Raw genomic sequence first — 27787 nt, 5'->3', positions numbered from 1 at the left:
CTTCATTGTACGTCGTTGAAAGAAATAATAAAACGTCGGATTTTCTACCCTACCTTCTGAATCAAAGTATGAAAAAACAATATAATTCAATATCGATGTCTTTTAGCTTGTAGATAACTAGAAAAGTTGTGCTTAACAATTTAAACCCTTATTTTTTGAAACATTCATCTTTAAGTTTAAGGACAATATGCGTCATCCACCATATTTTTGTCAATAATATTTTTTTCAACTTAGCCCAACTTTTGCTAAGTATTATTCAGCTTAGACAACAAATTTTCAAAAACAGTTTTTTTTAAAAAGAAGTTATAGAAGGTAGGACGAACTACCATAAAAATTTGGACTGGCCTTAAATCACCTGAGAACCTAATTTGCCTTGATAAAACGTTGATATACAGGCCAGTTTTAAAGTAGCTTTGTATTTCAGGCTTGGGAGTCTGAACCGAGCTTCCTCTTTATAAAGTAAAAACAAAAGTTGAATAAAATTTCGAAAATCTTTATCGTCGCTCACTGACCGCAACAACCAAAAACTAATTTTTACAATATTATAATATTATAAATCATAAAAAAATATATTATAACCTTAAATAAAAGCCAGTTAAACGTTATTACAGTTAAGTTTTAAAAAGATGACAAGCTATTTCTTGCGAAGTACTTCTGTACTTAAAAACAGTGTTGCTAAACGGCTGGTAAGTTTCATTACCTTCGTAATAATTATTACAAACATATTTAGTTAAATTTTTTGCAATTATCATGTTATCTTGCATTTTTATGATCTAGAAAGTTTTTTTAACCAGCTAAACAGGTAAATAACATGTTACTGTTTTTTTTTTTTTACAAAATTTGTTTTGATAAAACAGTGAAATATTAACAAACTTTAAACTATAAAATAATTGAGTTTTTTTTATTTTAATGGAGGAAAAATTTTTTTTGAACTAAATAAACGATTCTAATTCTAGAGAATCTAAAAATTTCAATAGGTAGCATATGAACAATATTACATATTTTTTTTTATAAGTTATGTCTTGAAACATCTGTTTTTTTAAAATTGACTGTTGCAAAAGTTTTATTTTAAGCTAAAGTAAATGTATATATTCATACTACTAAGTTAACATTTAAATTTTTTTTATTATCTTAGTCTGTTTGCAAAATTTCTGATTGACTGCTCCCAACGTTTTTTGTAAAAGGACTCTTTGGCACCTTTTTTTCAAATTTTTAAATCGACATGAATAGTGTCCTGACATTTGTGACAAACTTTTGTTGTTGATAAGTCTATTGTTAAGGAGTTTTATAAATTTTATTTTTCCTCTAAGATAAAAATAAATTAGTACAGTTTAAAATTGTTAATTGAGAAATATAATAATCAAAATGTAAAAACAAATTATCACTGAAGTTCTGATCCATATTAATAGCCTTAATCAAAATATAACTACCTATATTTAGGGTATTAATGACTGTCAATTACATTAAAAATTTATGCAGTTCCTGACAAAATTTTAAGACCACATCCATTTAAGTTATTAATATCAACAACTCATTAAAAAAATAGTATAGTTAGAATGTACTTAATTAAACTACACATAAATAAATTGAGATACTAAAAACTTTTAGTATTTAAAAAAATAAAAGATTTTGTTTGAATTTTTTTTGTTTTTAAACAACAAAACTTTAAGATCATTTTAGTGAATTGGTCTACCATTTATTTTTATTACTTCTATTATTCAATATTGGAATTGAATAAATAACACTTTTTAATTTAATCTAAGGTTATCTGATTCCAGCATTCATTTATTTTTTCTTTTAACTCATTGGATTTGTTAAATTGCTTTCCATTTGCATAAACCAAATGAACCAAACTACCCATATGTTTCCAATAGGATTTAAGTCCGGACTATTTAAATCCAAATTTTGTAGATATCAAAAATTAGGACTTAGGAAGTCTAAGTTTTTTAGATATTCATGCATATATATAAGCTATTATTTATTTGAATTACATACTTAAAATAAGAATTTATGACTGTTTGATAAAGAAGTTAAAAATTTTTATGAAGTGGTCTTAAAATTTTGATGCAGAGTAGCTATATTTTTTAACAAGTGGTTTGAAGATGCTAACTGGTTTTCTCAAATATATTGATTGACAAAGAAAATTTAAAAAAATAGAAATAAAAACAGTTACTATTTGAAGTAATACTTCTTTAAGTAATTAAAGTAGTTATCCTTAAATGTCCTTTTTTAATTCAGTAATATATTCAAGTACTTTAACAATTACAACAGAAATCATTTTTTGTTAACTTTATCTTTTTCTATTTCAGGTTGCATCATGTTCTAGTGCAAAAGAAAAGGTAACTTTAATAATGAAGACTTAAGGGTATTGTCTGGATACATTTCCAAAACTTTTAATTTAGTAGAAAAATGTTAAAAAAAGAAAAAAAAATTAAATTTATACCTCAAAAATTTTATATTAATTTCAATCTTTATATTGTTAATTTTTTCAAGGGTATTCTGATCATGAATTTCCTTGTTATAAATTATATCCAAATGCCTCAAAAAAGTTCTCTTAATTACAAAGCAATCAGAAGAAATAATTGAGCAATTATCTAGATTGTTTAAAACATTTGCTTTTATTTTTTCAAAAAGTTTGTTTTAAAAATTACAAATAAGGGTGCTTGTAAATTTTAAAAGTAATTTGAAAGTTTGCAAACTTTATTCTGAATCCCATTTCAAATCACTTCAACCAAATAAAAGAAATTTTATTAAAAAAAAAAAAAAAACAAAAGTGGAAGAAAAAGTTTAGTAAAATGAGTTAAAAAGTTTCTATTATGTTAATAGTTGATTTTTTGTATTGATTGTAGGCCTTTTATGTATTGGAATAAATCAGATTTCATATGCATTTTGTTTTTAATACTGAAATCTGCTTACTTGTTCAGTAACAGTTACTGAGTTAATACAGGCATTTATATAATCTTAATGGAATTAAACATACAGCTATACAGATACCAAGAGCTAAAGTTCTTATGAGGTTAAAAACAGAAGATGCATATATACTAAATTTTTTGTAGAATGATGTGAATACACTATGTTATCGGCAAAAAATGAGCTCTTTTTTACTCTGCCACTTGCACTATCTTTTCTGTAAAAAAGGCCTTTTAGATCACAGTAATGAGTTGGAAGTACTAGCCAGCTGGGTGATTCCGTGTGTAAACATCCAGGGCATGAAACCCTAAGTCTCAGATTTAGTCTGATTTTTAAACCACTTGCAGATTTTAGTAAATTATGAACATCCTGAAAGTTTTATCATCTAATTTCAACCAGTTCCTAAGATATAGCTATTTAAAGTTTGCCTCCAACCAACAAAAAACCGCCATTTTTAAAAATGGTTTTGGTCCTAGTTTCTGTTATATGTGTGTTGGAAAGCTGAAATTTGTACCTTTACATATTTTGGGCCCACGAATCCAATGAAACAACTTAAAATATCTAAAAATGAATATAACACCTCAAATTTAAATGTTTACCACAATTTTACTGGTGCGAACCACAAAATGCCGATGTAGCTGGATTTTTTTAACTTTTTTTTAGAATTTGTTCTGAATAGTTAAGTTATAGTTATAACAAAGAATTTGAGAGTGGTCTTTTCTAAAACAGAAATAAAAACATGATCAAATCTACTTAAATTTAGTGCTTAAAAGCAGGTATTTTGATAAATTAAATGAGAAAAAAAAGGTGTAATTGTTGTTTCTCACATTAACTAACTTCACATTCATATATTGCTAAACGCCAAACTGACTATTTGAAGGAGCTAAAAAATAATTTAGGTAACAATGAATGTATTATACAGCCAGATTTTTCAGAGAACTATCAATTTTGTTATACAGGAAGAAATACAAAGTTATCATTGGAATAAACAAAAATGTTCACTACATCCTGTTGTTATATATTTAAAGGAAATTTCTGAAACAAATATTCAGCATAAGTTGTTCTGTTTTTAAGTGATGACAATGATCATGATACATGCTTTGTGTATGAATTTCAGAAGAAAATTGTAGAGTACATTAAAGAACATTCAGTTGGTATCAATAAAACTTATTGTTTTTCTGATGGATGTTCTGCTCGTTATAAAAACTACAAAAACTTTATAAATCTATGCCACCATAAGGAAGATTTCAAGATTACAGCTGAATGGGTGTTTTTTGCAACCTGCCATGGAAAATCCACTTGTGATGGCATAGGTGGTACCGTTAAAAGAATAACAGCAAAAGCAAGTTTGCAAAGATCATTAGAAAACCAAATATTGACAGTTGATGATATGCTTGAGTTTTGCATTACCAATATAAACACAATCATATTTTATAAAATTACCAAAGAAACAGTTAGTTCAAGGCAACAGCAACTAAAGGAGCATTTTGAAACAGGAAAAACTGTTCCAGGTACCAGACATTATCATCATTACATACCCATTTCAAAATTTGAAATTAGTTTTAAAAGAACAAGCGAACATCAATGTGTTGACAGATTTATATTGTCAAAAGCAGTAATGTTTGATGTTGCAATTGTACTAAATCTAAATGATTTCGTTGCATGCAAGTATGATTCCTTTTGGTGGGTAGTAATGGTTACAGAGATAGATATAACTACAAATGACATTCAAATTAAGTTTATGCACCCTCACAGTCCTTTTCAAAACTTCATTTGGCCACAGATGGATGATATCTGTTGGGTACCATTGTCAAGTTTAATTGCAGTAATCAAAGTCCCAACAACAAAATCAGGGCGAACATATAACATTGATGTGAATGATTATAACACTATAACTAATAAATTTTAATTTTTTTGAGTTTCTAATTTTTAAATTTTGTATATTACTTTTGTTTCTTGAACTTCTTTTCAAGTGCTCTATTTGTTTTGGAGCCTTTTTTTTTTAAGTTTATTTGTCTTAGTTTGATAAATATGAAACTAATGTTTTATAAGTAATAAATTTAAGTATATTTGAAGATGTTTTTATTTCTGTTTTAAGTCTGCAATCTGATTCTTTGTAATAACTCCAACTAAACTATTTAATATAACATCTGGAAAAAAAACAACAAAATTTGCGATATACATCTGCATTTATATAATCTCCCCCTTTGAAATAATAATTTTTAGGATCAGATTCTATAAAATTACAAAGAAAACAGAAATAGCTAGTCAACAACAACTTAAAGGGCAGTTTGATGTTGCCAAAACAGTTTCAGTTACAAAACTGTCAAATTACACCCTTTTTTTCTCATTTAATTTATCAAAATACCTGTTTTTAAGCACTAAATTTAAGTAGATTTGATCATGTTTTTATTTCTGTTTTAGAAAAGACCACTCTCAAATTCTTTGTTATAACTATAACTTAACTATTCAGAACAAATTCTAAAAAAAAGTTAAAAAAATCCAGCTACATCGGCATTTTGTGGTTCGCACCAGTAAAATTGTGGTAAACATTTAAATTTGAGGTGTTATATTCATTTTTAGATATTTTAAGTTGTTTCATTGGATTCGTGGGCCCAAAATATGTAAAGGTACAAATTTCAGCTTTCCAACACACATATAACAGAAACTAGGACCAAAACCATTTTTAAAAATAGTGGTTTTTTGTTGGTTGGAGGCAAACTTTAAATAGCTATATCTTAGGAACTGGTTGAAATTAGATGATAAAACTTTCAGGATGTTCATAATTTACTAAAATCTGTAAGTGGTTTAAAAATCAGCAAAATCTGAGACTTAGGGTTGCATTTTCAAAAAAAATTGGATGTTTTCACATGGAATTACCCAGCTATCTTTTTTTTCAGTCAACTTTATTTGTTATCAACAGAAAAATAAGAGCAAAAAATAATTTAATAAAAAAAGTCTGTAAGTTTAGATATCTGGATAATACATTACTACAAGTTTACAATCTGGTATTGTAAAGCATGTATATGATAAGATTTGAATGATGGAACAATTATCTTCTTTTTCCCTAATTCTTGTTATTTCTTTAAAAAACGTTTTGATTTTTTTTGTTTAATTTCATAATTGTGACTACACTGGAATTTTTAAACTACACAACCATTCTTAAAATGTTTGCTGATAAATTTTTTAATAATATGACATGGGTCCATCTAGTATTGGTTAAAAAAAACTAACAACAAGCTAATGTTATTAGTAAATGTTATACAAAACAAATAGTGTGTTTATATGGAAACATTATTGATTTTAAATTTTAAGACATAAAGTGTGTTAAGTGAGCCTTAATATCATGGTGGATATACTATAAGCTACTAAAAGTATCTTTTATTGGTTTCTTAGACTATATCTTAAAATTTTATTTTTTTACAAAACTATTTAAAGAGCAAAAGTAAACATTTGATCTTTTAAAAGTTGTACAAATTTAGTCTTATGATCCTTTTTCTAGCCATTTGAAAAAGTTTTAATTGCAAATCGTGGAGAGATTGCCTGCCGGGTAAGTTTGATAGTTTTTCTTATTTTAGGTGTTTTACATAGTTTTGGACTAATAAATTAATTTATAATAGTTAATTTTAATTGATAATTTATGATCATAAAAAAACAACAACAACAGACAAAACAAACAAAACAAGAGACAAAAGTATCGTTATTATTTTTTAAAATATTTTATTGATGTTGTGAGTATCATTGTTAACATCTTATGCATAAGCCAAAAATATATATGTAATTTTAGACAAAATTTAAGGTATTAAAATGAAAATTTTCTACAATGGGCCCAAAAAAATTATCATTTAACAAAAAGTACACTTTAAACTGTCTTCTGGATATTAAATGGATATATATGGTAGTTAAAAATAATAACAAAAAATTATGCACCTTTTGTGGTAAAAACATACTCCTTTTGTAGTAATTAACTTTTAAGAAACATTTTTTCTCATATTTTTCCAATTAAAATACATCTTAAATAGATTGCATCTTGAAACAGTTTGAAGTAATAATTACGAGCTTTTCATAACGTCTCCTTTTTGGATCTCTAAAATTATGTGACTTTATTACTTCTAAACTACTTCTTATTTCTTACTACTTAATTATATAAGTTTAGTACTTTTCTTGAGTTTTTACTTTTAAACTTGATGTTACTAGCAGGCATAAAAATCAACCATGTAGAGCAATTAGCAATAGTGTAAAAATTTGCATTTATGCAGTTAAAAAAAATGGATGCTGTGTTTTTCACAATTATATTGAAATTTAATATAGTGGATTCTAATATATTAATAAGAATATCTTCATAATAAGTTTTTAGTATTTTTTCTTTTAAATTGTACTGTTTTAATCTTTTGATCATTACAGTTATCTGTTGACAGGTAGTTGTGGCAAGTAAGAGGCAAAACTACATGTCTTCCTAAGATTCTAAACAGAACCTTAGGAAAATATGAAAGGTTGCTATGATTTTCTAAATATTAAGGGTTGCTGTCATTTTCAATTTCATTAAATGACTTAAAATTCAACCACACAATTTGTTGAATTGGTTGTATGTTAGTTAATTGTTATTTGAAATATTGTGTTATTCATTTTATATTAGCCACAAATGTTAAAGAAATATTTTTTTAGATAATGCAAACATGCAAGAGACTTGGTATAAAAACTGTAGCTGTTTATAGTGAAGCAGACTCTCAGGCTGTAAGTATAACAAGCCAAAATTCTGAATTAGCAAATAACATGAGCGAAAAGTATTTTATTGCAAATATTTTAATGATTATAATTTTTTCATATTTATATATTCTTCTGAAGAGAATATTTACATATTAGTGTTAACATATTAATACTAATAGAATGTTATTTTAACAAAGTTTGTGTTGATAATATTTTTTCAGAGCCATTTATAAAAATGACTCAATGTTTGCTTTTTTGTGTGTTAAAGCATGTTTTTTCCAAAGTTTCTTCTAAGTTGCAGACAAGAATATTCTACTATCATTTCAAAATCTGTAGGGATGAGCACACAAGAATTTATTTTCTAAACTATTTATATAGTAATTCTTTAAAGAACAGATAAAAGAGTAGTCAGAATTTTCTTTCACATTCAAAATTTTCAATTTACTGAAGTAGGGTTTAATTTACAAATAATCTTATATTTTCATCAACATTAAACTCTTAAGTGGGTGTTTTTGAATTTTGAATTTGGTTGCTTGTATAATAATCCATTATTATACAAACAACCAAGTTCAATATTCATTAGATACCCAAGCTGCTGCCCTTGTGCTGCAGGGCAACCACTTGCCACACACTCAAGCTGCCCAATCACAACTTACCTTGTTGCCCACTAACCATGCAGTTATCACTGATATTGCATGTACCTACTCTGCCACTTCTGCTACACACTTTGCGGCATGCATGTTTTCACAACTTGCCACATACATGTTACACTTGTCACACACCAGCCATAAAACTCCCAATTGCTTAGTGTCAAGGACTACTGTGTCAACACTGCCCACTTGCCACACTTCAACCACATGGTGGGTGTCAGCATTAATTGGGATGTCAGTTTATATGTCACCCACTTAATATCTGTGCTTGGTGTGTCTTTGTTTCCCTAAAATTTTGCTGTCTGTGTTATTAATAGAGATGATGAACTCCTGATGAACTGGACTCTCAACTTCACTACTACTACTAATGGGTCATTCCATCATCCTAAATTTAGCACCTACCATTTTTGGGTAATTTCTGGGTGAAGTAAGTGAACTAAATGTTAATGTTCTGTTTGTTATGGTAAAGAGATTCACTTCTACACTTCAGGAGGGAAGCAAGTGTACTTATTTTTAGTACACTTTTCCAATTTGTTATGGTAATGAAAGAGAGATTCCTGGTTTCATCACATTCTATTAACTTAAAGTTTAGTACTCTAGTTGTTTTTAGTGTGAGGAATCAGAATATGATATCTAGGGTGGTGTTTTTTTTTTAGTAAACGCATGGGACAGCCCCAGATTGTGTTCCTTTTGATATAGTAAACTAATGTGCAAAAAATGGCTGGGATATACCAACATTTAGGCATGCCACATTGTGTATTTCAAAATTTATTATTTTAATTGCAAATGTTAAGTAATACTTTGTATGTTTGCAATTTCAAAATTTCAATAATTTTCTAATTTTTAAACGTTTTTTCAAATGCTATAAACAACCAAAAAGTAAATTGTTGTTAAACATATCAAGAGGTTAACAAAATATTAACAAGTTTGTTTGCCAGAAAACCATTATTTTAAAGTTTGATGACCATTGATTTACAGGCATCTGGAAATTGTTTTCAGTGTTCAGAGACTACTTGTAACAGTGCCTGCTTTTGCCTTTCATCTTTAGTGAGAATTTATTTGTATTCTTGGACAAGGGCAACTCTTATTTCTGCTCTGTTATTCATAACACTCAATCCAGAAACAATCTGCCAAGTTGCCTCAAAGACACTATCCTAGCTCCACAAATTAGAATTATTTTTCAGCCAGTCTGATGCAATACCGATGATTTCAAAGATCTTAATGGCATTTTGGTAATAAAGTTAGCAGGGTTTAGGGAGCTTAGGCATATTTAAAAGACATCAAACTTGTACCACAACCATTTCCTAGCTGAGCATGAAGAACTCCTTTGTCTTCTGGACTTTGTATTAAAACAAATGTCAAATGTTTTTTCTAGGGATTTAACAAATGCTTCCTGTGTTCCCCACTTTTCTTTGCTGCTTTCTGTAAATTTCTCAGCTCATTATACATTTTTCAACTCATTATATATTTTTCAACTCATTATACATGTCTCCCTATTGCATGCTGCATTGTGGTCATCAGGAAGTGAGCTTTATTTCAAATACTGACACTGTTTCAATGTTAATGCAAGCGCTCTCACAGTTTTGCAATAGATCTTTAATTGATGAAAAAAGTACTGTAGAGTCTACTTTCTTGATGGAATCCTTGCTCCGAGAATGGAATCATTGGTAAATCCAACTAGATAAATCTCTGTATCAGATCTAGTTGAAGGCTTTGAACATGCCATTCTGCAAATATTTATAAATACTGTAAACAAAGTTGAGATGGGCAACTGGTAAAAATTTTGTTGTAATGAATATCAAAGTTTGACTAATTTTCTTGGTTAATTAGATATAGGGTTGGTTCTAGCCTGTTAGGTTGAGGTTTTCTTAAATACAATACATATTTTTTTAAAATATTTAGTGTTTATTGCTAAAACCAAATAGATCTATTATTAAGTAGAATAAGTAGTACTAAACTGTTCATGAGAATATAGTTGTATTTCTGCTGCAAGATTGTGAAAAATTACTTTTGTTTGTAAAATGTGATTGATTATCTGCTAAACAGAACAAAATGGTGGGTATGTGTGAAAATTTGCAATTGATTCTGGGATATAGTAGTAAGCTTTAAGTATGTAAACAAATAAACATTTAATTTTACTTAAGAATGAAAAAATACTGAAAAGTGAAAATATCTACAGTCAAATGTCTGATGGAATTATGCTTAGGTTCATCAAGCTTGGGCAATTAAGCAATTAGCATGTTTTTGGTATGATTGAACTATCAGCTATTAAAGCAGTACAACACAGGACATTTGCAGTCATATGCTGGCATAATATATTTTAACTGATATCTGAAGACAGAATACTATTTTTTGACCTGGCTGCTGTGCTAGCATGAAGGTTCAAGATTTTTGTTGTCATGTGGCACCCCTTAATGTTGGAATATTTTAAATATATTTTTCACAAAAGTTTCTATGATCAAAAGGAGCATTACAAATGGATGTCTCATTGATTATCTGAAAATTTTATTTTTGGTTTCCACCCTAATCAGATTTTATTGTAGATAAACAGATTTTTTTACTATATTCATAAATTAAACATGAATAAAAATAAACATCTTTTTACCACCCTCTATTTAATCTAAACGGAAAAAAATATTTATTTTTCAACTTTTGGAATTAAGATTGATCAAAAATAAGATAAGGCTATTTAAATTTTCTATCTCTTACTATGTTTGCGTTGATATAAAAAATACATAAAAATACAAAAATTTTACATAAAAAATTTGAAAATCAAACTATAAAGCTGTATAGACCTATTTTTGTTCAATCCTAATTCCAAATAAAACCTATTTTTTATGGAATAATTTAAACATTTTAAAATCTTTTAAACTTTTCAATAGTGCATATAATATTTACAAAGATACAATCACTTAAATTTTTTTTGTACTAATTTTCTAGTTGTTTTTAGCTTGAAAATAATTAAAATAACTTGTCTCAGAAATTGGTTTTGAAATTTGGTCCAAAATATTTTTATTTGCAATAACATTTTGTGCAATTTTAACATTTTTTATGTGCAATCACATTTTCACTTAATATAAAAATTGATGTGAATCTTAGAATTCTTTTGACAGAACCTAACCATTCTTGAGTAAAGTTGATAATTTAATAGCTGCTGCTAGTGTAAGCTTTATGATTGTGCCACCCATGCATTTAGGCTTTCCAGGGCTTTTAGCAAAAAAGAACCAGGTTGATTTTTGCAACTTTTAGACTGTCCTGCACAACAATAAAAAAATGTTGCGATTTTTTAAGGTAGAAATATTTTTAAAACATGATGAGGTTTATAATTACCTCATGCACCTCATTAACATTGTCAATATGATCATTAGAAGTGTTCTTATTTATAAGCAGACAGGTAAAGTGGCTTAAGTATTTGACTTGTCCTCTTGTAAATAACAATTAATTGAATTGGCAAGAAATCAAATGAATTCCTTAAATTTTGTCTTGTATTGTAAATTTAAAACTTTATAATACGAGGCAAAGTAGAAAAAAGTAGAAAAAGTGCTCAACTTTTGGTTCCCTAACAATCTTTAAATGATCAAAAAAATAATAATTTGGTATGGTTTATCATATTAAACTTTTTTTTCTGATTATTTATTTTTTGTATTGTTTTAGAATTTTAACAAAAAAAAAAAAAAGCTTTTATATTATTTAATTTCTTCTTTTTTCAATTTAGTCACTGCTCGTTTTAACAAATATTGATAATCATTGTGATAAAGAGTTTAAGTCAATAATTTACTTCTTTTAAACTATTCTTTTGTCTTGATAGTTTAAATTATTCACAATATAAACTGTTTGTGAACATTTAAGAATTTTTACAAAATTTTCAATACCAGTTTCCTATAAATTTGACAATGTTAGATGTAAGCAAAGTTAGGATAAACTAACAGTTCTACCACATTAAAAGCATAATATGACACCAATAAATAATCTCAATTAAAATTAGTTTTTCTAAGTAGACATGTTTTATTTTATAGGTAAAACAAATTGGCTGTTAAAAAAAAATATCTTTAAATTACTTAAGTTTACATTTTAAGTAACTTTTAGTCATAATTATAAGTAATCTATATTTAAAAAGTAAGTAAATTTACTTTTGGTCTTGTTAGAAGGATCCTTAATTTGCTTCATGTTAAAAAACAAGAAATAAATTTATTATGTGATTGATCTTGATAAACAGCATTGCAAGAATAAAAATGTAAAAGTTCCATTATCACTCTTGTTTCCTTTTTCTTCATTAAACAGGTCAATTAATGTTTAAAATATGCTTTAAAAAATGTTTCATTGAGTTTAAATATTTTAAAACTCAAAGACATTATAATATTTTTATTTATTATTAGAATTGTTTAACAATATTATTGTGTTTATCTTCTTTAAAAAATTTTGAACTTTTCTTTTTGGCTTCAATTTTTGTTTTAGTAGAAGCTTTTAACAATCAAACTTCCTATTTAGTTTTGAATTTTAAAGAGCCCTGTACTATTGCTTTTTTAGTTAGCCTTTTGTAATCTAACTTAGGTTTTTCTATTAATGTTTTACCAGTCTTAACTACTACTAGTTAGCAAACAAATTTTTTAAAATTATTTTATAGAAACATGTTCAAATGGCAGATGAAGCTGTATACATTGGTCCGCCACCTTCTAAGCAAAGTTATCTTGTTATTGATAAAATTGTAGAAGCATGTAAAAAAACTGGAGCTCAAGCTGTAAGTTACCTTCAAAAATCTCTTGTTAAAAGAGATTTTTATGCCTTTATATCTTGAAATAGGACATTTCTATGACTATTTCTAGTTTTGAATAGCTAGAATCTTATACTTAAAATTTAGTAATTGTTTTATTTTAAACAACATCTTGATTCAAATTGTCTTACTATTTGATATTCGATACTAATTGTCTTATTTTTGTATACTTTTTCCACATCAAATTGATACTATAAAGTTCAGTGTTGTAAAATATGGTTATTCTAACAATTCAAACAAATATTAATCAAACTTCTGTATTTTAAGGTGCATCCTGGTTATGGATTTCTTTCTGAAAAATACCAGTTCTATGAGAAGCTGGTATGTTTAATTTTTTTGAGTTTAGCTTTTGCAGTAAAAAAAAAATATGTAAAAATCAACTTTTTTAAAGATTAGTTTCAAGCATTTATAAGACAGTCCTAGTTTAATCTTACATCAATGATGATTTTTTTCAATTGCTAGTTTTTTCAAATCATTTCTCAAATATTTCCTTTTAGAATAAATAAGTATTTCTTTTTTGTTTTGTTTTAAAGGAAAACTCAGGAATTGTTTTTATTGGTCCAAACAAACATGCTCTTTTAGCTATGGGAGACAAAATTGAAAGTAAAAAAATTGGGTTGAAGGCTAAAGTTAATATTATTCCTGGTTATGATGGTGTTGTTGAAGATGCAGAAAAAGCAATAAAACTGACCAGAGAAATAGGTAAGACTTGTCAAAATAATGTAGAATAGGAGAATCCTTAAAGTGAAGTTTTAAGTTTATATAATTTCATACTATTGTCAAAAATAGGAAAGCGCCCTTTGAGCTGATCTGAAAGTTTCACCTATATGGGGTCAAATTTGGCTTTCCATTTTCTTTTTGATATGTTTTAATTCTGAAATATGTTTTCAAATGATATCAAATTAAAACCCATTCTCAATATAAAGTGAAAGTTCCAGAATCAAAAATGCCCAATCAAGCTAGAGATCACGATGGAAAAAGGAAAATTGTTTGTTGTGCAGAAGAAAATGTTTAAAGTCACTGATAGAATTTCAAGGAAACAGAATCATTTATCAAACAAACATCAATCTTTCTGGTGTCCATGTACCACAAAGCCTTTTTGAAGTTTGCCAAACAATTACGAGGAGGAAAAATGAAGGCAAAGATGTGGCCCATTGTTTGTTTTGAATTCATGTCAATAAAGTTGTGCTGCTTCAGTAAATTATCTGTGACAAGCATAAAATATGTTAAAATTATAATTAACTGAAGGTTTAACTATAAATTTTTAGGATATCCTGTTATGTTAAAAGCATCTGCTGGAGGTGGTGGAAAAGGAATGAGAGTTGCATATAATGATGACGAAGTGCGAACTGGTTTTCGTCTTAGTTCTCAAGAAGCTGCAACAAGTTTTAATGATGATAGACTATTAATAGAAAAGTTTGTTGAAGACCCTAGGCATATTGAGATTCAGGTATGCTTTAATCTTTTTTTTTTTTTTTTTTCTTATTTTGTATAGTGTCAAAGAGCAAAGAAATAGATATTATGAAATATTTGTTAAGTTTCTTTTTTTCAGATTATGGGAGATAACTATGGAAATGTAGTAAGTTATTTAATACAAAATTTGAAAAGTTTATTGTTAAATCTTTTAGGATGAAAATATAATTAAGAAAAATGCTGTTTCAAAAGATTGCTGAAGTCTAAAATTTTTTAGATGAAAAATAACAAAACAAAAACAACAAAATAATAGCAGTAAAATAACAACAAAACAACGGAATTTGATATAGGATCCCTCTGGCACTTTTTAGTGTCTCTTTGTATATATTGTTTGTTTTTTTAATGGTTCTTTAGTTTTAAATGCTTGAAAATTGTTTGCAGATAAGTTGTTTTCAATTTATGTATACAAATAGTTTTTTAATAAAATTTGGTTTCTAGCATTTTCAGTTCCTTTTGATACAATTTGTGAAGTTGATTTATTTTTTAAAGAGTTTTTGCATCATTTTATGTTCTACATGGCTTACTTTATTTAAAGATTGTAATTTAAAAAAAAAGTTTGTTTTAGATTTATCTAAATGAGCGTGAATGTTCTATACAAAGAAGAAATCAAAAAGTAGTTGAAGAGGCTCCTAGGTATAGCTTGTTTTATTTTATCTTTTGAGTAATACTGGACCTTTTCACCTAGTTTTATATTGCTACAAGTCTTCATAGATGTGAGCTAGTCAAAATTATTTTACTGTTTCAACATAATTTTCATAACTAAAAAGTACTATAGCAAAAAGAATAAGTTGAAATAATTATTTTTAAAGCTAAATAAATATAAATGCTACAAATTCTAATAAATTTTCAAATATTTTAGAATTTGTAGCATTTATATTTATTTAGCTTTAAAAATAATTATTTCAACTTATTCTTTTTGCTATAGTACTTTTTATTGAGTTTTGAAAGATAATATTGAGTTTAATAAAACAATTATTATAAACAGAAACTTCTTTCAGAATTTTGCATTTTTCTTTTAAATTTGAGTATTTTTATGCTGAAAAAATATACTCTGAACACATATTGTGCTGCAAGTGCCAACTTGCCTGTGTGTTATCATAGATTTTTTAAAAATCAGCAATTTCTTATTTTTTTTGGTGATTTAAAGACTGGAATGGAATTTATCACCTAGAGAATTTTAAAATATTTTGTTTTGGGGTAAGGAATGTATTTAAAATTGAAGAAATTCCACGGATTTATTTCATTATTTAGTGTTAGATTCTTTATATTTAGATTTATAGCAGATTTTAGGACTTAAGTTTATCATAAGGACTTGAACTATTAATGTACAATTATTCCATCTCATTCAATCCTAAAGAAAATTCTTATAGAACAAGAAGAAAGAAAGAAAAAAAAAACTAAAAAAGAAAATTGACAGAACTGATTAACAACTTCATTACAGGATGCTCTATAATTAAGCTAAGAACAAGACTTTAAAACTTGCTAAACTTTTTGTTTTTTTTTGTTTTATTTTGTTTTTCTATTATTTCCCAAAAAGCTTCTAAAGGCCATCTAATGCTTTTTTCAAAGCTGAAAATATTGGAATGTATAAATAATTGGTCTAAAATGTCCAAAAAGGTAATTTGTCCCCAGATCAAAATTTATTGAACATTTTTTGTAATTTCAAATAGATAAGCTTCCTGTAAGGGCTCAATCAATTTTCTAATGTTCTTCAGTCATAATTTATGTTTGTGTTCCAAAACTTTGCATTCTTTATCCACTGCTCAAAATTAAAACCCCAATATATCACTGTTTGAGATTTTGAGCTGAAATTTTGTCTATTTTGTAATGTTTCTGAATGTCTTATGTATAGTACCATTAACAGATCAGCTTTTTTTTTTTCTAGCTCTTTCTTAGATCCAGAGACACGTAAAGCTATGGGAACTCAAGCTGTTATGCTAGCAAAAGCAGTTGGTTATAATTCTGCTGGAACAGTTGAATTCCTTGTTGATAAACATAGAAATTTTTACTTTCTTGAAATGAACACTCGATTACAAGTTGAACATCCAATTACCGAGTTGACCACAGGTCTTGATATAGTAGAGATGATGCTACGTTCTGCAGCTGGTCAAAAACTTTCTTTAAATCAAGAAGATGTACCCCTTAAAGGTTGGGCTGTTGAGTGCCGTGTTTATGCAGAGGTAATCATGCTAATTTTAATGATTAAAGTTATTGACCATGGTTTTATTCATCTTGATCTGACTGACAAATGTTTTAAAAAGAATGTCTTAAGATCTATTAAGATTATTTTATACTTTTTTTTACAATTATTTATTATCCAACAAGCCTACTTTATTTTATATAATATACTTCAATAATCAATATATTTATTTAGGGAAATCATAAAGTTATAAACAAAGAATTTTAATTTTAAACCAATTTTATTGAACTTTGCAGTTAGTTTTTGAAACTTTAGTTATCAACTACAACTTTTATTATTAACTAGCAAATAATTATCGAATATTCTTTAATAAGGTATGAAATAACTATTTTAAGAGAATAGAAGCAATCTTTAAAAACTAAGTGAAATATTTTCAAGATACTAAGATACATATAACTATGGACATTTGTTGTCAAAGAAGTTTTAAATATAAGTTAACTTTTTATTTAAAAGTTAAATTAAGATTTTTTCCAAAATGTTAAAATAAAAAGTAAACTATAAAGTAAATCACTATTTTACAATTCATATTTTTTAAATCAAAGTTACAATTTTGATAATTAAATATACTAATTATGTAAAATCAATCATAAAATTATATTAAAGATACTAGTAATTAAATGGTTTGGTAAAATATACTATTAGTTTGGTAACTTTACACAATAATAACCAATCAAAAATTGATTTTTTTATCCTAATTTTAGTGATCCTTTCTAGTTTACAAGCAAATTGAAAATGGGTTAATTAAGTTTTTAGTTGGGATGTTAAAGTCAATTCAAAACTTAACTTATCACAATTGGCTATATTTGCTTACAATTGAGTTGTAAATATAAATCATAAATTATCTTATAATTCATTGAGGCTGTTCTACTTGAAGCGCAATGTGCTCTATGCAGCCATATGCTACTCAGAGCGCAATACTTTGTACGCATGCGCTAAATTTTTTTTTTTTTTTTAATTTTGTGTATGTTAACCCTATCCCCATCCCTATCCATATCCCTATCCTTATCCCTATCCCTATCCCTAACCCATACCCTTATCCTTACCCTTACCCTAACCCTAACCGCCAATCTAACCAGCTTTATTGTGAAATATAAATTGCACTGTTATAATAAAATAATTGCACATGCATGTACAATATTGCGCTCTGAGCAGCTTATGGCTATGTAGAGAGTATTGCGCTCTACAAAGACACTTTGTTCATTTTATGTTTAAAGTTTTTGGAAGTCTTAGAAGAAAATTTTACAAATAAGGAAATTTCAACTTTTAAATAAAAAAGTTGAATTTTATATAAAATTTTATTGATAATTGATATCCATAGTTAAATATATTATAAGTAAGTATAGTTGGTTTCAAAAGATTGCTTCACTTGTTTTAAAAAATACTTTTTGATTTCTTATAAAAGAATAACTGATAATTACTTGCTAATTGATAATAAAAGTGTTATCCAGCATCATAATGCTGACAGTAAAAACATCTTAAAATTGACTTTTTTAAATAAAGGCAAAACTAGTTCAGGTCACTTTTGATACAATTGGTTTAAATTTTAATTACCTTTCTTAGAAATTGCCACACATTTTTACTGGAGTTTTTCTGAATTCCAGTTTTAACTTGTACCTTAATAGTTAAAATCCATGTTTTGCTATTTGTACATTTGTTTTCCTAATAAATTTTTCTGAATTTGCTTTTGCTGTTATAGGATCCTTACAAGAATTTTGGTTTGCCTTCAGTTGGTTTACTAAAAAAATATATTGAGCCAACTCATATTCCTAATGTAAGTAAGATTTTGTTGAAAATCTTTTATTTCAAACTACTTTTGCCATAATGTTTTCTTTTGTTTTTTCTATTTTTTTTTATCAGGTTCGCTGTGATAGTGGTATACGTGAGGGGAGTGAGATCAGTATTTACTATGATTCTATGATATGCAAAGTAAAAAATTGACTTGCTTTATTTCATTAGCAATATAGTTGATAATTTAACATGGAAAATATGTTAAGAATAATTTGACATAGTGAATAAGTTTTTTATTATAACGGGTGATAACTAAAAATCTGGACAAAGTTTAAAGGATCATAACTTCCTCGTTTTTTAATGTTTTATAAAAGTAAAAGAAAGTATTTTATAGAGAATTACTTAATTTGTTCAATATAATATTCAATTTGATTCAATCACTCCACATTTAATCAAACTCTTAGTGCGACTAACTGTTTCTTGGATAACATTAGGATCAACTTTGGTCAAACAATACTTAATTCTTTCTTTAAGTTGTGAAAGTTTTCTTGCTTGCCAATTATTCTTATACACAAGACCTTTCAATATTGACCAAAAATTTTCAATGGGCCTGCATTCAGGTAAATTTGGTGGATTATCTTTTTTTGGTACAATTTCAATATTTTTAGCCTTTAAATATTCCAATGCGCTTTTGGCATAATGAGCAGATGCAAGATCTGGCCAGAACACAAAATTATCATTTAAATGATGCTCTTTTATAAATGGGATAAGTCTCTTTTGAACACAATGCTCTAAGTAAATAAACTGGTTGATAGCATTGCTAGATTCTTGAAAATATGGTTTTGAGGTACCTTTGGCCGAAATAGCAATCCAGACCATTATTTTTTCTGGAAACTTCTCTTTTTGGCTGTATTTTATATTCGGTGGAGTCAATAAAGTATCACTGGAGTAGTAAATAGCATTTCCATTTATCGAACTGTGATTTAAAGTAAAATACGATTCATCGTCAATGATCCATTCAAAGTCTCTGTAATTTTGGTAAAGCCGACTGCAGTATGTTCGAATTCTTAGCATTATTTGCTCATCTCGCTTCGGAATCTTGCTTTTTATAACATTTGATAGCAGACTGATTTCTGAGTATTTTATTCACATACGGTTGCAAAATACTGAATTTACAAGCTACTTGCCTCTGTGAAATACCATCTTGGTGGTCAAACATGGTTTTAAGCTTAGAAGCCTTACTTTTTGGCATTTTTTTGGCTATATGACCACTTTCAGGCTTTCTTTCATGTCCAAATTTGTTTTCAGCGCGTTTTATTATGTCATGAAAGGTAGTTCTTGGAATATTTTCAGCAAGAAAATGCTTTACTGTGTATGTTTTGCCAAGATTTATATTTTCCAAATAAAACTCATACACACGTTTCTGCTGCTCATCTTTGTTTTTTTGGTTCACCTTCATTTTTAAATGATTGATTCAAATACTTTTTATGTTTTTCTAAAAAAAGAATATGTGAGCTAAATAAATATATTTTAATTATTATGTATACTTATTTTAACACGAAGCAAAATTAACTTTAACTTTGTCCGGATTTTTAGTTATCATCTGTTATTAGTAATAAATATTTAATTAAATTAGTTTAAATGATAAATTATTATAAGTATATTCACATTTTATTCATGTTAATCTTTCTCATATTAAACTTCTATTGTTTCTTTTAACTAATAAAAGTCAAAGTTGTAATTTTTCATTTGATTCATCATTGTTGATTTAATTTTTTAACATGATGACACTTATAATTTTCAAATTATAATTTGTTTTCTATAAATGTTTTTCTTTTTCAGCTAGCAACCTACGGAAAAAATCGCCAAGAAGCATTGAACACAATGGATAAAGCATTAGATTCATATGTTATTCGTGGGTTGGCTCATAATATTTCATTGCTGCGAGATGTTGTTGATAATGCTAGGTTTAGAGAGGGAAAAATATCTACAGCATTTTTACCTCGCGAGTTTCCTGAAGGTTTTTCAGGTATAATTTGAATAGATATATAAGTACCTATAATTGTTTCTAATCATATAAAATATATGATCTTTAGTGTGTGTTAAATATTATCTAATTTTATATTTCTTATTTTACATGAGCTATTTAAGGTTTTGTGATTTTGTTTTATTTTAGTATTAGTTAGCTGAATGTGTGTGGTATGACACAATAGATAGTTTTTGGTACAGAATGTTTATCCAGAAGATAAATGTGCACCAAATTTTAGTTTACCAACAGTAACAGTTACAGGAAAATGAATATCTATCAATTTATATGGCAAATACTATCTTAGCCACATAACGAATTCAAACCCATAAAAAAGAAATTTAATCAGATATAATCCATATCTTATAATGGTTGCAAACCATTGGTCTTTTTTAAAACTAAACTAGAGTTTGAGGTGTCACTGGCCAGAAACTTTTCTGAGCAACTGTACATATATATCTTTAAAAATAATATTAAACTTATCACCACAAAAATGTTAATTTAAAATTTTTTGTATATTGAATATTGTAAATTTTCTTTTCATGTAATACTTATCATCAGAATATTCTTTCAATATTCTTCTTCATTTAGCTTGTAGAATATGCCTTATTTTGAACAACCTATTTTAAAACCTGTCCAAATTTTTCTAAATGCTTTTAAAACTTAATAACAATTGAAAAAATATTTCTCTAATTTTTTCTAATTTTACTAAAAATTTTCTATACTTTTTACTCATAAATTTTACAGAAACATTTGGTATCAGTAGTTTGGTATTTTTATGGGTATTTCAGTACAATTTTAACCATTCAGGTTAATTATGAATGATAGGGCAACTACTTTTAATATCCTTTTCTTTTTTGCGCAGAATACATTTTAAATTATATTTATACCATATTTACATAAAATTATTTGAAAATGCTATTTAGAAAATACATTAGAAAGATTCATAACTAAAAATTACTTTTGATGTCAAAAGTCTATACTTTAGTTTTTTGTGTTTTTGTACTTTCAAAAATCGTTTTTATCAAAGATATTGTGAAAAAGCTATTTTATTAAAGTACTGGTTATTCCAGTACAACTGGAAAGCAAGGAATGAGTTTTGTACCTGTTTAGTGTTGCTTTTCCTATGTCATAACAGAAGACTTGCAGTAGTCTGTTGCTATTATGTAGAAAGCTATAACATTTTCTTGCATTGTTCTAAAATATTGCATTAGAAAGTCATACTATCAAGGTTAAAATGTTATATTTATACATAACAACAATCAGAAGCATGAAGTTATTTAAATACTCTACAAATAATGACATGGCCACCACAAACCCTAGACATCAACCCAATTGAGCTGTTGCTGGATTAAATAAGTTCTTAAAAGATACTTAAAAAGTTTATCGATGCATGAATTGCAGATACTGAACTTTAAAATGTCTGTGTGCTGTAAGGTCACATAAAATTTCCAGTGGTATGTTTGCAGTGTAGACAGTATAAATAATGTTGTTAGGGCAGCACAAAAGTTTTGATGATTTTATAGTTATATGAGACAGGTTACATTTTATAGTTATATGAGACAGGTTACAATGTCTTGCAATTACAACACTTTTATGGTTATATCATTTTGTAGTACCTTTAATAAATGTTATTATCTCATAAGGAGTTTCAAATATCATTTATATTTCATCTAAAAACAAAAATGCACTAATTTTTTTTCTGTAGACACTTAACTGTAAAAAAAGTCATTTGTATATTAAAAAAATGTTAAAAAAAAAAAAAAAAAATTCTGAAAAGGTTACAAAAATTTAAGTTTTTGTTTAGGGTAAGGTAGCATATGTAAAATAATTTTTTTTTTATTACAAGTATTTTTCAAAAAATGATTATTGCATATTTTTATTTACAGAATTTGGATAACAGATTAATAGTTAAAAAGTTCCTAGGAAATTTTTGTGTATAAACAACTTATTCAAAAAATATTTTTGCATTACCGACTATTCAATTACTTAAAATTTCAGATTTGTTCCAACTTTTTTAATTTACTTAAAGTTTCAGATTTTTACTTTCTTTAATAAAACTTTTTTACGTTATTTAATAACCCTTTTGCATAAGAATAGCACTCAATTACTTTGCTTTAATGTGTGCAAAAGTTAAGTTTGGAAGGGTATGCAACTTTTTTTCTTTATTAGGTCGTAAACTTAGTGCTGAAGAACATGACCAGCTCTTGTTGGCAGCAGCTTTTCTCTTTTTGAAACAAGAAGATCTTGCTGGCCAGTTTCTTAATCACAAATTTTGGTTAGTTTAGTAATATTGTAGTTTTAACTTTTTAGTAAAGTTATTGCTATCATAATCATTTTAGTTATTATTTTTTATCACTGCTGCCATTGATTATCAGATATTTTTTCATCTTTTTATGATCTATTGCCTATTCATCCATTCATACTGTTGATACTGTTATTGCTTCCCAGTTATCATAATTTGCTATCTATCAGCTAATCTTTTAAATCTTTCCTCTAAAAAACTATGTATAAAGTTATTTTTCATAAATGTCATAAACATAAAACAATTTAAAAGTACTTTATATACTTTAAAGTGAATCCTTTTTTTTTTTTTTTTTAATTTTCAAAATAAAATTTAAATGAGAATATAAATGATTATTTTACTTACAAGCTGATTTTCCTCTTGCACTGGTATACACAATATGTTGAAAGTTATACAATCTAAATTTAAAATAAATAATGTCATTTAGGTTTAAAAACAACATATGCCAATATAAGCAAATTAAAAAGTCTCTCAAAATTGCCATCCATTTTCACAAAAAAAATTGATCAGAAATTCAAAAAAAAGAAAAATCTCAATTAGTTCTTATCCATATGACTTATTTTGTTGGTCAAAGATTGTTGTTTAAGAGGAGCATATTTAAAACTTACTGTTTTGGAGAAAAACTTTTTGCCTCTCTATTATCTATCCCTTTAAAACTAAAATTAAATCATAAACCCCTTTGAAAACTAATAAAAGTCAATTAAAACAAAAAATTGACACTAAAATAAGATAACAGCTAAGCTGTATATTGAAAAGGAGCATCTAATCAAATACACTTATTGAAAGTTTAAAAAATTGAGTACAATAAAAAAATGTATCCTTTTTAGCTAAAACATTCAAAAAACAAAAGATTACAAGATATATAGAATTAAAAATATAGCTTGGAAATTAGCATAGGTACAGAAGAAAAAAAAAAGAAAAAAACCAAAATGTTTGGAGTTTTAATAAAATAATAATTTTAATAAAAGAAACATTTAAGTACTCTTCTCAAGTTTTAAGAAATGATTGAACATATAAATTGATTTTTTTTAGATAACAGATAATTTAGTTACATCAATCAATCATAAAATCTTGAAATTATACTCAATCACTCTAAACCTGATCACATTTCTGCATCCATAAAGTAATAGCAAGGCTGAAAATTAAGTTATATCTTGATGATAATGATGATGTTGCTTTGTATTTCATTACTACTTTTTTGTTATAAATACTATTGTTACTATTTTTATATTCTGCTTGTATCGTTAAAGAATTATGCACTCATGTCTTATATGGTGGTCTTTCAGGTCACCTAAAGTTATTACTGAATGTGATTTATTTGTAAAAGTGGGTGGAATAATGTACCAACTTACTGGTAGTTATGATGGAAAATTTTTGAAGGTAATTCTGGTTATATCTACTGAGTTGTTTTTTTTTATATATATATATTTTAGAATATCTATAGAATAACTATCTTCTTTTTTACTATAAGTTTTGTATATTCCTATTGCATTTTGTAGGTAAATATTGATGGCAAACGTGTTGTTACATTTAACAGTTTTTCAAATACTTCTTCAATTCTTTTGGAAGCTGAAGTTAATGGAATACAGGTTATTTACCAGGTATATTTTTAATGTTTTAATAAGGAAAATATTTTTATTTGATGTTTTTTTTTTAAGTAAGAATTATTTCCAGTCATATTTTGGTTGTGTAGTGATAAAATTGTTTCAAGTTTTTGATACTCATTACTTTCAGAAGTTATGTTTTGAATTAATTTGACTTTTAACAAATTAAATGGAGTCTAAAGATGTTACAAAAGTAGGCCAATCCCCTTTCCTATTTTTTTCCATAAATATCTTAGTTAATACCCAGGTTTAGAAAAGGTCTCTAAGAGATATCATAATTTACAACACTAACTTATCTGTTTTTGAATGTTGGATGTTTAATCCTATGAGTTAGTACTTAGCAAGCTCTTAACTATTCTAACTAATTCTAAATATGTTAAAAGATAATATCAAAAATTATTTTAAGGCTAAATTTTAAACACATTTTTTTAACACAAATCTTTTAATATATTCTACATAATCGCTATAAAAGTTTTTTTTGTTCAATCTCAACTCTCTTAAAATGAGCTACTTAAGCATAGAAAGAAGTGTGTTCATTTCAGACAAATGTAAGTGTCTTAAAAGACTTGATTCTTCAGATAGTAGTTTAAATTCTGTCTTAAAAATTATATTTAGATTTCACATCTTTTTTGTTTAAACTCAACGTCACATTTACTTTAACATTCTAGATCTTTAGTAACTTAAAAGCTTGTTTAATCTAAAGTTTTTATCATAGAGTTTTACCATCTTTTTGTACTAACCTATGCATTAAAAAAAGTTCTAGCAAAATACCTGACTACTTCGTGCAATACTGCTGCAGGCTAAGTTTCAGTAAAGTGCCTAAATCTGTTACTTTGCCTGAAATTTTTGGAAAATAACTAAACTACATCAGTCCATACCATTCAGATGTAACCTAAATAGTTGTTTCAAGATTAAGTATTTTACTGAAACTTTGCTTGGAGCAGTTCAAACAAAATCTTTAGAAAAACTGTTTTATTAAGATAATTTTAATTCACTATTTCTTTATTTACTTTACATTCTTCCCTCCATGTCATAAAATATATAAGTAATGTTCCTTCAGAAAATTCAGTTTAAGTCCAAATACGGAGGCTTTTACCCCAGTTATTTAGTTGGAGTCTGAAATTAGGCCAGGAAGCTTAAATATTGTATATTTTGATCTGTGGTCATCTACTTTGAAATTTATTTTTAATTTGATAATTTGAAGTTATTTTATATTCAACCTTCTTTTGAATAAATGTTTTATCTAATATAGTTTATAATACAATTAATACACCACAAATTGATTTTATAAAAATGCTCTGCAAATTCTGCAATTAAACTCTGCAATTAAAAATTTGCAATGCAATTAAACATTTTTTGTTGATTGTATGTGAATTTTGTTGAATTGCAGTTTGATTGTCATTTCTACTAGTTTGCATTAAACATTAGGTCCTTAAGCTGAACATTAATAATTTGATCTGTATTTTATATCAGTAGTGCAAAGATTTGTTCTAAATTTTTTAGAAATTTCTTAAGGCCTTTCAAGGTTCAGGAAATTTTTTTTCTCCATTCAATTTATTGATTTACATTTAAGACTTTGGAAAGAAAAGGACAGAGTTATAAAATACAGTTATGTGGAACATCAGTAAGAAACTCAAATTTTAGTTCAGTTTTATTTTTACTTCGTTTTTATTTCGTTGTTTTGTTATTGTTTTTTTTTTTTTTATTTTACTTTTTCAGTTTGCTGTTGATGTACTGACTCGTAAACAGATGGAAATGGGCAAGTTTATGATTGAAAAACCAAAGGTATGTCCATTTACAATGTGATGCGTTATTTTCGAATAATTATTTTATAGGAATAGCTCAAGATCAGCATTCAAATATAACGAGTTATATATTCTTTAAAGTCGTTTTTACTGTTATTCAATTGGAATATTAAACTGTCAACTTGGTAGGACTTTCTTCAATTCGAGAAAATAAAATAGATCAAAATTGTGTTCCTTTGCCGGATTTACTAGTACGCATCCAACTCGAAGTAAAAAGAGAATTATGCGGTGTAAAGAATGCAATCCTGTTATTTTCCATTTCATCAATAGCATTTAACATGACACCCTTCTAAATGATTTTTTGATAATGTTTAGATCTAGTCGGTACTAAGTGTCCGATATCCAGTGTAGAACCTTTTCCGGGGCATACATATACCTCAGTAAATTTATGATAGGATGCTATATAATTTTTATATATCTAATCGATCCATTCATCTTATAATTAGTGCACTTTGTATCGTGAGTGTGTATAATGAAGCTAGTTGCTTCTCAAAAGTAATTACCAGGTCACCTTTTCCTTTCTTCTATCGTCATAATTTGAACTTTTTCCGTTTCTAATTATTGGTGAGAGTTAACGCTCTCGCCAGTAAATAGAAACGGAAAAGGTGCAAATTATGTAATTTAGATTTTACACCCATGGCGATATCATTCATGTTTTTTCTCTTAAATACCTGATATGTGCGAGGGGAATACCTAACAGGCCAGTCGCTGATTTTACAAAGGAGTTAATTAGCTAAAACAACTTTTTAATGAAATTAATATTTTCATAGGAAGAAGCTCCTCCGTTTCTGAGGACTCCGATGCCGGGTACTATCATCTCTGTGTCTTGCAGAGTCGGTGACAAAGTACGTGCTCAATTCTGTTTGTTTTTTCAACTTTTACGCAAAAGGTCTTTTTCTTCTTTAAAAATTCCATTAAAGTGACCATTTTTTAATCATTTTTCGTGTTAGGTGTTCGAAGGTCAAGAAGTTGCTGTTATTGAGGCTATGAAGCTTCAGAATTCACTCACTATTGCTAAAACAGGAGTCGTAAGTTGTTAAATATTTAGATCAACAGCTAAGCGAATTGTGTGAATGAAATTATTTCTTTCATAAAAGCTTAATATATCTGGTGTTAAATACTCTTTTTCTCTTTAGGTTAAGAAAATTCATGTAAAACCTGGTCAGAACTTAAATGAAGATGATCTAATCATTGAACTTGAAGCATCTTTGTAACCAATAAACCATTTAAATTCGTTTTTCACATCTTGGTTAACAACATTCGTTTGCAACTTACTTTTGTTAACAAAATTATCTTCGTGAAACGTTCTCTGAATTACATTTTTAACATTCGAAGCAGACTTATACTTTCTTCAACTTTGGCTTTAGATCCTAGCTTTGAAATCGATTCTGCTGATGGTTTATTAGTAAATTTATTTTGTTGTATGAGATTATATAAGATATACTACGTACACGTAAAAAGATCTGTTTACCGTAGACAAGTTTATACAAAGCTTTATTTTTATGTTTAAATAACGTTCTAGCCATTTAAGCAGAAAAACAAAAGGTGATCTATCTAAAGTTTTTTTTTTTTCTCTCTTTTCTTTTTTTCTTTTTTTTAAAGATATTT

At 27.0% G+C, this 27787-nt stretch overlaps 1 protein-coding gene across 1 annotated transcript; it reads left to right on the top strand.

Annotated features, from left to right (window-relative positions):
- The first annotated feature begins 459 nt into the window (after positions 1-459).
- Positions 460-27738, top strand: LOC149881888 (propionyl-CoA carboxylase alpha chain, mitochondrial-like). Its single transcript, XM_090066024.1, has 22 exons — positions 460-686; positions 2310-2339; positions 6413-6460; positions 7576-7644; positions 12892-13005; positions 13306-13359; positions 13572-13740; positions 14307-14488; positions 14591-14617; positions 15077-15144; positions 16397-16691; positions 18408-18482; positions 18569-18637; positions 20282-20468; positions 22638-22743; positions 24057-24150; positions 24270-24371; positions 25948-25998; positions 26094-26159; positions 26950-27024; positions 27130-27207; positions 27316-27738. Exons 1-22 carry the CDS (start codon positions 627-629, stop codon positions 27391-27393), a joined length of 2097 nt encoding a protein of 698 aa, XP_089922150.1. The 5' UTR covers positions 460-626; the 3' UTR covers positions 27394-27738.
- Positions 27739-27787: the final 49 nt, after the last annotated feature.

Source organism: Hydra viridissima, unplaced genomic scaffold (assembly GCF_058129835.1).
Source record: "Hydra viridissima isolate aposymbiotic clone 2 unplaced genomic scaffold, HvirCarnegie_v1 scaffold_11, whole genome shotgun sequence".
NCBI classification, from domain to species: domain Eukaryota; kingdom Metazoa; phylum Cnidaria; class Hydrozoa; order Anthoathecata; family Hydridae; genus Hydra; species Hydra viridissima.
This window is presented reverse-complemented; position numbering and strand designations above follow the sequence as displayed.